General features: G+C 33.7%; 1 protein-coding gene across 6 annotated transcripts in view; it reads right to left on the reverse strand.

The window, feature by feature from the left end:
* gria1b (glutamate receptor, ionotropic, AMPA 1b) overlaps positions 1–12,343 on the reverse strand; it is a 111,088-nt gene that overhangs the window by 42,097 nt on the left and 56,648 nt on the right. For all 6 annotated transcript variants that reach the window (XR_012396509.1, XR_012396508.1, XR_012396510.1 and 3 more), the window contains 1 exon segment: positions 5,181–5,632. Coding sequence is in view for 3 of the 6 variants with exons in the window: in XM_005161339.6 (XP_005161396.1) it covers positions 5,181–5,632 (452 nt within the window). In the remaining 3 variants the exon portion in view is untranslated.

The following is a 12,343-nucleotide window of genomic DNA, read 5'->3' on the forward strand; positions in this document are numbered from 1 at the left end:
ATGCCCAGCAGAACCACAACTTGTAAAAACATTCTCTTAATAAGCACTTTGTCTTGTGGTACAGTAAAAATGTATAAAAAATATATCTATGACAATTTCTTATTTTTCATAGAGTGAAATCATTGCATTGTATTACAACATCTTGCATGCAACCTGTTAATATGGCCAACTAAAAAAAATGACCTATTTGCTTAACTACGTTTCACAGGCAATCAAATGATTATGGGTTAGCAATATCTAGGCATAAATAATACCAACAACAAAGAAAACAACAAATATTATTATTAATATTAATTATTCATTTATTTTATTTTAAGCTTAGTCCCTTTATTAATCAGAGGTCGCCACAGCGGAATTTACCGCCAACTTATCCAGCATATGATTTAAACATATGCCCATCCAGCTGCAACCCAACACTGGGTAACACCCATACACTCTTGCATCCATACATATACACTACGGCCAATTTAGCTTATTTAATTCACCTATAGCGCATGTCTTTGGATTGTGGGGGAAACTGGAGCACCCAGAGAAAACCCACATGAACACGGGGAGAAACTCCACACAAAAATGCCAACTGACCCAGCTGGGGCTCGAACCAGCCACCTTCGTGTTGTGAGGCGATCGTTCTACCCACTGCCAACGTGACACCCCTAATATTGTTCCTATGTTTATATAATTAGATTTATTTAATAGATGGTTCTTGATCTAAATAGTTGATCATCGATTAATATTAATAATATAAATTATTAGTAGTAGTAGTAGTAGTATGCCATAACATTTTGACTATTGACTATTTCTAAATCTAAATGGTTGATTATCCAATAATAATAATAATAATAATAATAATAATAATAATAATAATAATAATAATAATGCTTTATAAGCCATATTACCCTGCAACCCAATGCTAATTACTTACTAAAGCTTATCAGGGCTGAGCCTGGTCAGTACCTGGATGGGAGACCACATGGGAAAACTAGGTTGTTGTTGGAAGTGGTGTTAGAGAGGCCAGCAGGGGTTGCTCACCCTTTGGTTTGTGTGAGTCCTAATGCCCCAGTACAATGAAGGGGACACAAAACTGTCAGTGAGCACCGTCTTTTGGATAAGACGTTAAACTGAGGTCCTGACTCTCTGTGGTCATTAAAAATCCGATGGCACTTTTTGTAGAGAGTAGGGGTGTAATCTCGGTGCTCGGACTAAATTTTTGCTATCGGCCCAATCCCTGTCCTGTGGCTGCTGTCGCATCATTCAAGACAAGTGTATGCAGCACACTGGTGGTGGTGTGGAGAGACCCCCATCATGATTGTGAAGGGCTTTGTGTGTATGGCCATACATAATATATTCACTATATAAATACACATTACATTATACATTAACTTTTTTTGAATGTCAAAGAATACACATAAAAATAAAATAAAAAAAGGTGTACAACTGAAAGATAAACAATGTTAGGGGCAAATACAAATAAGTATAAACATATCAGCTATAGAATTAGGAAAATAGTATAAGAATGACACAACAAGGTAGTTTTAAAGACTTTGGAATTGTATTAAACAGTTGGTCTAATGTCTAATAAAAAAAAAACGGTCTAATGTAAAATTACTGGTCTAATAATATGATTAATATCAACAACAACAATTATTTTTACAAATAATATATTAAATAATAATTTATATATACATATATATGTTTATATATTTATATTATATATATATTATATATTATATAACTATATGTGGCCAACATATTTTAAACAACTTTAAAATATCTCTAATATGTGAATAACAAAAACAATAATAATTAATATTGTTTGTTTGTTATACATTTGTTTTTTTTACAACAATAAAACAATGATTTGTTCAAGATTCAGATCAAGCATCAAGTATCATAAAAATTAAAAAGACTTCATAAAATGCATTATTGGAGGCTCATAATAGACTTATTCCCTCATCCTTATCTGAAACTCTCCAGTCAAAACAACACAACCGTTCATCACCTTTTCAGTTCAATCAAAGCCTTCACACAATAAACCAACTGAATGATTTCCTAATGAATGTCCTTATGTCAGAACTTTAGATGAAGTTTTTTTGCATGAAGTCCTTATCCGGCATGGATAAAAAAACACTGTCTAGCTCAGTGCTCTGGCGCAGACAATCACATCTGTCATGGAGGCTCTCTGGCAGTGTAATCTAATTTGAGTGTGTTGCTTGCTTCCCTCAAGCCAAGGATATACATGTCCAACCAAAATGTCAAACACTAGCAGAAGAGCCAGCAAACCCAGAGGCTCCAGGCCAATCTGCACATAATGAGGCTAGAAGACCCTAGCAGGGGTGTCAGCGCTAGCCCGACTTATGCTAACACTTCCCTCATGACTAATGCTAGTATAAAAAAAACTGTGAATAAGTGTCCAATCGGTCAAAGAGACAGGCTGAGATCCAATAAGATGCTTGGAGAAGAAGGCTCTATGCTGGTGATTCCTATATTGAATCACTCCCTGCAAACTGTGACAAGCAGAGAAAGGTTTATTGCTAATGTAAAAAAGACGATTTGTGAGGTTTTATTCGTTTTTCAAGCTTAAGTATGGTGGCAGAGAGAGCTCAACATGCTGAACTTAAGAAGATACATGCAAATAGAAAAAAACACCAGCAAATTAAAAAAACATCTTCATCAGTTTAATAACACATGCACTGCAAATCCTAACATTGCAAACCCAAATAGAAAAACCTGCTTTTTAATTTGAAGCGTGTTTTTCTATTTGTGTTTCTGCAGCGCACTTTGAATTTGTGTTTGCATTGTAAGAATTTGAAGATGTTTTCTTAATTTGCTGGTGTTAATTTCTATTTGCATGTGTTTTCTTAAATTGCAGTAGTTAAAATTTCTCAGCCATCGTATTTAAGTTCTACCAATAAATGTACTAATATTACCACCCTTTATTATCTCTGAAAACGTCCCTTATACAAATATACAGTATATACAGTGCCTATAAAATCTTCATACCATATCAAAATCTACACCTTTTCCCATGTTACACCTTGCTTTTAAAAAGTTCTTCGTAATAAGGTTGTAGGAAGGCACAGGTTAGGAGAAAGCTACAAAATTTTTGTAAGGCTGGAAAAATATTTGGAATGTATTTTCAATTTAGGCTGTATGGCAAATGAAGTAATTATATACATAAACATATACACAGTTGAAGTCAGAATTATTAGCCCCCTGATTATTTTTTCAATAATTTCTATTTAAAAGAGAGAAGATTTTAACCAACATATTTCTACACATAATAGTTTTAATAACTTACTTCTGATAACTGATTCATTGTATCTTGTCATGATAACAGTATATAATATTTAACTAGATATTTTTCAAGACACTTCTAAACAGCTTAAAGTGTCATTTAAAGGCTTAACTAGGTTAATTAGGTTAACTAGACAGGTTAGGGTTATTAGGCAAGTTATTGTATAAAAATGGTTCGTTCTGTAGACTATCGAAAAAAAAAATGCTTAAAGGGGCTAATAATTTTGTCCTTAAAATGTTTTTTTACAACACAAAAACTAAAATAAAACCGAACAATAACCGAAAACAAATAAGACTTTCTCAAGAAGAAAATATATTATCAGACATACTGTGAAAATTTTCTTGCTCTATTAAACATCATTTGGGAAATATGTAAAAAAAAAAAAAAAAAAAAAAAAAGTTAAATGCGGAGCTTATATATAAGCTCCGCATTTAACTCCGTATTTAACTTCCGCTTTTAAAATTATATATACTTTATATATATAATGAAATGAAATAATTGTAAACTTCTTTTTAAAATTCAGCTAGCTACAAATAAATAGCATTTTTTTTGTTTAACTTTATGTATTAATATAATAAATTGTATATTTATTTAAGTAGCCTTTTTTTGTTTAATATTGTATAATAATTCTAAGTTAATAATGTCATTAGCAAAGATTAATAAACACAGGAACAAATGTGTTACTCATCACTAGCTAATGTTAATGGATAAAAGGTTCAGTAGGTGATCTGCCAAAATGCTAACTGTTAGCATAAAAGCTTTGAAAACACAGTCCAAAGCCACGCCTACTGAAATCATGAACGCGCACCTTAAAAATGAAAGCAGACAACTCAATAGATCATGTCGTTCACCAGTTAGACAACTTATAGTACTTTATAATACAGCAATTCTGTAAACTGTATTATATCTAGCACGATTTCAGTGTGGCAAGCAAAACTTGTCATAATGCACAATATTTCAGGCATGCAAAGATTGCTGGTCTCACTCTATCATGCAATTTTTCCTAAAGCAACTACTGCATGCTTAGTGGTTGGCCGGCAGGGTGCAGGAATTAGACTTATTACTAAATCACACTTACATGTTATTTCAGACCAAATATTCAAAGTAGCACGGTGAACAATATAGGGAGCACGTAACAGGTTATCATTGTTCAAAAAATGAATCAATGTGATATGAAAACCAACTTCAACTTTTGCTGAAAGATTTCAGTTGCTGAACAACACTTCTGGGTACATAACCCGTTCATAATACAGCAAAATCTACGTAAGCTTTCTGTGAGTAAAATAGATCTGCGCTAATGGGGTGCGCAGATGTACTAATCTACATTTGCTGATAGACAGTTTGGGCTACTTATCAGAATTATGGGAATTGTCGGCCCGACTTATTTTAACTGGATGAAAATTTTTAGTCTCATGCCTTACCCAAAATATAAAAATACATAATAAAATACATTTAGATCTTTTACTTTAATCAGTACTATTGGAATGTGAAGAGACTTTCAACCAGCACAAAAAAAAAAAAAAAGTTTCTGAGGACAATCACCTACTGCACCTTTAACTAATGTTAACTACTAAACAATAATGTAAAGTGTTAAAAAATATTTGCAATATATGATAACTGTTGATTTGTAGTCTTTACCATGTTTATTTTTAAATATATTCTGAGCAATTTATTTGAACACAGTCTTCATTTCAGATGTAGTTCAGAGACAGTGTTATGCAGCAGACGATTAAAGAGATCATCTTTATTTTACAACCCATTTTCTCCATCACAGATGTTGTTTGCAGAGCATGAGTCAGCCAAATGAGCAAGCAGCAGTGGAAGATGAGAAACATTATGACAATGATGATGAAAATTGCGTTTTTTTCTTCTCATCTAGGCCTACCTTGGTGAGATATCGCATCCTTGCTGCATAAAGGCTCCGAGGGAAAACCACAGGCTGTTGAAGATCCCAAACTCATTGGTGTGCTCCGGTTGTTTCTCCTGCTTCTCCTCTCGCTGGTTCTGACTCTGGTTTGGCGACTGGTTTGGTTCTGGCGACGGTGGTTGGTTCTGGTTTTGCTGATCTGCTGTTTCCTCTTCATCATCTGCATGCCACTCGTATGGACTGAAGCGGCTGACCAGGAACAGCACCACACTCACACCAATATAAGCAAACACAATGCACATCCAGATCTCATAGGCCAGCGGGTCCAGGAACGAGAAGACGCCTGGTTTGGATTTAGTGGGTTTCTTGATCATGATGGAGATTCCTAAGCTCATGAAGGGCTTGGAGAAGTCAATGACCTCTTCTCTGACCAGTGTGATGGTGAGGGGGGCCACAGCAACATCTGCTTTCTACAACACAAAATTAACATTAATTAAGCGATAGTTCAACTTTAAAAAATGTGGAAAATGTAGTCAGGTGTTGTTCTAATGCTTTTTCAAATATTTTTCAAATTACCATCTGTGAAGGCCACAAATGCTCATTGTTGTCTATACAATGGCAGTGAATAGCAACCAGCACATTATATTTATTTATTACACGGCTGTCTGGAATAATTTATTCTGATTTATCAGTTATGACATTCCAAGGTATGTTACACTTGGAATAATATTAGGTATTAGGTATGTTACAATCTGATAACAACCACTGAAACAAATAACACAGACTCATTTGGGTACTTCATATAATCTTTACCATCACTGAATACATTCAAATCCATATTAATATGTTCATCAGTCACACCACTGTTTTTGACTGGTTATGTCAGTGGTCACCAACCTTTTTTAGATAAAGATCCCAACCTCAGCCTTGCTGAAAGGCAAGATCTACATTTGTCTCCATTTTATATTTGAATTCTATCTTATGGGATTTAAAATTTGTAATTTAAAACTATGTAAAAAGCACTAGTTTAACATACTAAATGTTATTCATCCACCAGGATGATTCTACAATTCTATGAATAATAAGAATAATAAGAATACTATGACAATAATAATAAACAAACTAAACTATTATAATATAATTCAGTAATTGTAACTGTGCTTTTTACCATAATTTGCAGTATCAATTCACAATATTATGACAATGAAAACTACTGTTATTATTGCTTGATATTATTGTGGGAGCTTACAGCGTGATCACACATCACATTGTTTGCTCATGTTAGCTAACACTTGCTAACTAACAATAACCAATGGAACCTTAATGTAAAGTGTTACCTTACCCAAAAGTATCCCAGAATAGTTTAACTTGTGTGCCATATTGTGAGTGTTTGTGTGGTATACAACAGTGTTAGGTTAAAAAAAAACAAACAAATCAAAATATGATTAACTTACATCAAAAAAGAAATCCATATCGTAATTTTCTCACCCCTCAAAAATGTCTTTATGTTTAATACACAAGTAAAAAATTTTGCTTCTGTATGAATTTGAAAGTAGATTATTTATATTAATACAATTTCTGATAGACAACATTTTATTTGATGAATAGATTTATATCAGGCTTTAATTCACATACATTGATCAGTGAACAAAGTTTTCTTTGCTTAACCCTTTCAAATGTACACTCCGAGTTGGTTTAACTCTAATTTAGGTAAATAATGTACAACCATTATTTAAAAATTTAAAATTAACATTAAAATAAGTTAAATTTGACCATGTGTTTGGGTTTTTCTAGATGTTCCCCAAATTGACCTTGTTTTCACCTATTGATCCCTCCCAGGGAGTCAGATTGACAATTGGTCTGACCAATCATACCACTGATATTATGGCAAAAAAATAAAAAATAAAAAATAAAAAAACTGAACTAAAATGATTCAATATTTCTTTGCAGAGTGTGAGAACTGACAGTAGAGGTGGTTAGCAAAAACAGAAGCACAGAATTAAAAAAAAATCTTCATTTGTTTTGTGAAGATGAGAAGACTTGGAACGGCACAGGGGTGAGTAAATGATGAAAGAACTTTTCATTTGTGGTGAACTAAATCTTTAATACTTAATTTAACAAAAATCCTGACCTTTAACATTGGACTTTGTGCATTTGTGAAAATATTAGTCCGGTAATTCACTGTGACTCAACCCTGAAAAGAAAAGTTGTGTGAATATCAGATTAATAGAAATGGGATACAAAGTATAACCCATGAACTTTCTTCAACTAAGTAAAAATATTTATTTGCCAAAAACTGCAAAACATCATACGTTGCTTAGTTTTGACTTGTAACCATTGACTTCCATAGTTTTGTTTTTCCCAATGGAAGATTTTCAGCTTTCTTTAAAAACTTTTTTTTGTGTTCAGTAGAAGAAAGAAACACATAAGTGTTTGTAAAGCATGAGTAAATGAAAACAGGATTTTAATTTTAATTTAAGTTCAAACATGGGAAACATTGTAAGTTAAAGCAACAAAAACACATGTTGTCATGACTTGAGTCCTAATCTAGAGATAAACAGAAATAGAGCGAATCGCAAGGCTAATAGAGTTCCATGAAAGTGCAAAGCAGCACAAAGACAAATATCTTTTTCTCAATAAAATAATGACTGTTTCTAAATAAGCTTTCTTCATAGCTCTTGCGTCCTCGTGTTCTCATGTAACATCGTCATAAACTGTCAAAGTTCATTTCCAAAACTCAAAACCACAAGAAGACAGGACGCATAAAAGTTTCCGGATGTGTTCTTGATATTTAGGATGCGTGCATGCAGACTTAAGCACAAAACTCGCTTGAGAAGTCATGGAAATCTTTGCGGCTGAATAAAGGAGGTGGGAAGTGCAGCTGCTTATCATTAAAGTTCAGAGATATAACTTATTTATCTCAGGAGGTTTCCTGAATAAAACTGTGAAAGTAAGCATTACCATGAAAATCCTAATAAAGACACTTAAAGGGTATTTATTTGCCAAGTTTTGTATTAAAATTGGCTTATTTGTATTGTGCAAAGTATATTTGTAAGGTTTTTGTGTATGTTATATATTGAAATGGGAAAAACAATAAATCATTGTATGAATGCTGTAATGTTTAAATAATTTTTCGTTAAAAATATGTGAAGGTCAAGTGGCCATTAGGAAGAATGCAGCATCTGATTTCTCACAGGACACGTTCTGTGTTTTCGCCTACAGAGTTAACCTGGCCAGGAGTGCATTTCCCAAACAACGACATAACTCACAGCTAAACTATCATAGTTCAATGCATTATTTGGGAAAACAACAATGTAGTGAGTAGTCTCTTCCCTAAAAAAAAACAACTGTTGCAGATCCATCGTTTGAACTATGTATTTTGCTTTACACACACTCGTATTTGCAACTAAATGCAATATTACTTTTGGTAAAAGCATGCACTCGTTTTTCCACATAATTTGAAATAAACGTAAACGACACATACAGAACCTAAATATGTTTCCTTTACAAATATTATAAAAAATATTCCATATAAAATTAGGCTAACATGTATTCTAATCTCATGTATAAATCATATCAGTCGTTAATGATTGTAGGCCTAATTACAGTAGGGTAGTTATTAAGAAATGAAAAAATCATACTTAAAATAATAATAATAATAATAATAATAATTATTATTATTATTATTATTATTATTATTATTATTATTAAGTAGGATAAGGCTTATTTATTTTTCATTAAATTTTTTTAGAAAAGCCTACTTTTACAATTTGACACACATTCAAACCACTGCAGAGATCTTTTAACCATGTCAAATACAGAACAGATACATTTCTTAATAATTAACGCACTAAAAATTTAAAGCATTAATGTATGCTAATTATTTTTCTTTTCACAAGCTTTGGAGATGTAACATAAATTCGGGTTTTAAATAATTAGTCACCTCTAGCTTTCGTCATGATCCACGGCTGCGTTCAAAATGGCATTTGTTTTAAAAGTGCACTACAAAGGGAGCGCAATTATCAATGTGAAGATCACTAAAACTGAACTGTAAAATGATTTTGAAAGCAAATTACACCTAAGAGAGATGATTTGAATGTTTTTTTTTTATCATTCCAAGTTTAAATGTAAGAATGTTCTAAATGGAGGATAACTGGGGATAGAACACAACCAGGAAGTATACTTCTAACTACAGCTCTAGAAGGGTAGTGGCAAGCGTAAAAGTTTGAAATGCAGTTTGCGAATGTTCATTGGATTGACTAATTTGGGAAATGCCAAATCAATTAACTATGTTTGTAACAATGCAACTTGCGAGCTTATCAGGCTAACGATGGTTTTTGGAAATGCACTCCAGATAGGTCTTCACGAAAACACAAGTCCGTTTTCTGCATTGTTGAAATTGAGAAACAGCTATTGTTTGTGTCAAATTCTCGAATTATCATTTTGTTGTTATTTAAAACTTTAAAATATTGCTATTTATCAACATTATGTGGGTGAGCATGACATTTTTAAAAATATTTTATCCTTTTATGGAAAGTAAAGAAGGACATATTAGAGTGGAATACCACCAGGGTGAATAATGAATAAATACATTTTCATTTTTGGTCCTGTGTTATTTACTACGTTAACAATAAAGCATACTACTCATGCTTTGAGTGGCTTCACAGAAAGTGATGAAATCAAACATTCAGAATGTGTATTACAAAGCTTTGAGATCCAGTTTCACACACAACAAGACTTTTCCTCAGTAGGTTTTCAGAACTCACTGGAATTACAAATCAAGCACAAAGCAACAAAAAGCTTTATCTACAATTTTAGAAGCAGGCGAACATATAAATAACTTCAAGTATCACGGATCACTACAGAGTCAGTTCTACTCAGCGCTATGTCCTCAAGAGAATCCCTCGTGCACTATCACTCTTTCCGTGCTTTATAATAATGCTGTATTTTCTTCAAGCAGAAAAGAATAGTAACGAATGCCGCTTGACAACACTGAGCTGGAGTGTTCGCATTTAGCCCAACGAAGACAGACTACATCTGACACTGCTTAGCTTTCCAAAGCCACTAATGCTGCAGCCTCAGGGTAAACATGCTCTCAAAAAGAAACTACAACCAAGAACTAAGAGTGGCTATGAAAACCAAACACTATTTTTTGGTATTCTTAACTATACCTATCTAATTGACCTTTTTTCAGTAGGGTGCCTGGACTCTTTGCTATATTGCAAAATCAGAAATTGTTCTAACATGAGGGGAGGAAACAGGACAGGAGGGGAAATCTTTTTCATGAGTGCTGATGAGAGACCAAATAAAAAATGTTTTGTTCAACCTGAGGCATTGAGGTTTGGAGACAACATGTCCTGTTCTTTGTTCTGTGACAAAATTTGTACACATTGCTGTTTATTTATTTTTTTATTTATTTTTTTGTCATTGTTAAAGAGATTGCGTTCAGGAAATGGACAAAATGCAGATATATTCTAAATGTGTGATACAGACGTACTTACACTTAAAGGGTACCTATGATGCAAAATCAACTTTTGGAAGCTGATTGGACAGAACTATGTGTAGATATAGTGTGTCCACAGTCATAATGGATTGATATAAACAAAAGTCCACATTCCAGTGATTTTAAAGCCCACTGCAGCATGACATAAGAGTGTGGTTTTCCCCACCCACTGACTTAATTGACAGGCACATATTAACATATATGCATCTCTGTAGTTATGTATATAAACAAGTCCACAAAAGAGAATTTGCAAAGGATCTTGGATTAAAAGATCTGTTCAACTCTTTGCTAAAACAGTGCATGTTTGTAATAAATGAAAGACAGTAAACTTGCATAGTGTAAACTCGCAAAGTAAACTCGCAAAGCCGCATAGTGTCAGTACAACTATATACGAGGAGCAACAATGCATGAGAACAAAGACAGTGCAAATTTAAATAAATGTGTGATCAAAGTGTGGTATTGTCTGCAGTAAATGTGCATAAACATGGGAGACGAAGGCAAAATTAAATTTGCTGTGAGTCCTCAAGGGATGAATGCAGCAGCTTCATATGAACAGTTTCAGCAGAACCACTGAAGTCACATAGATCACTCTAAAAAGTCAGTACAAAAAAAAAATCCTTATTTGCTTTCGTTTTTTCTTGTTCACTTAATTTTTGAAAACATCAGCTGCACTGACCTAAACTTATTTATCAGTAATACAAAAAACATTTAGTTGGGTTAACATAAGATTATTTATTTTCTGGAGAGTTGAACTCTGTAACACAATTTTTAAAAATGTGCCGACTGAAAATGTTTGTCTGCAGAAATGGAATGCTTAAAGTTGAGTCAACAAAAAAAAAAAAAAACATAATTCTTATTTTCTTTTTCTTGTGTACTCAGCATTTTTTCACCTTTAATTGATAGGACAGTAGAAAGCATAGACAGTAAAGTGTGGGTAGAGGAGAGAGAGGGAGTGCCATGTGTCAACACAATAACCATTACTGCAACTCTCTACTAGCTGGGCTTCCAGCTAACTCTATCAAGCCTCTTCAACTGCTCGTGCAGCAGCACGAGTTGTCTTCAATGAACCTAAACGAGCACATGTCACTCCGCTGCTAGTCCGTTTGCACTGGCTGCCAGTTGCTGCTCGCATCAAATTCAAAACTCTGATGTTTGCCTACAAAGTGACTTCTGGCCTAGCACCTTCTTATCTGCACTCACTTCTGCAGATCTATGTGCCCTCCAGAAACTTGCGTTCTGTGAATGAACGTCGCCTCGTGGTTCCGTCCCAAAGAGGGAAAAAATCACTTTCGCGAACGCTCACGCTCAATCTGCCCAGTTGGTGGAATGAACTCCCTAACTGCATCAGAACAGCAGAGTCACTCGCTATTTTCAAGAAACGACTAAAAACTCAACTATTTAGTCTCCACTTCACTTCCTAATCTGCAATTGCCTCTTTGAATATCACACTAACTGTACCAAAAAAAAAAAAAAAAAAAAAAAAAAAAACTACTAATACTTCCCTTCTTAGACTTTACAGACCTGAAACTTGCCTTTAGTACTTATTCATTGTTGCTCTTAGTTGTGTAAATTGCTTCCTTGTCCTCATTTGTAAGTTGCTTTGGATAAAAGCGTCTGCTAAATGGCTAAATGTAAATGTAAATGTAACCACCACACCATTGGCGCCGATGTGTACTCA

The sequence above is a fragment of the Danio rerio genome, chromosome 21 (genome assembly GCF_049306965.1).
Source record: "Danio rerio strain Tuebingen ecotype United States chromosome 21, GRCz12tu, whole genome shotgun sequence".
Classification (NCBI taxonomy): Eukaryota; Metazoa; Chordata; class Actinopteri; order Cypriniformes; family Danionidae; genus Danio; species Danio rerio.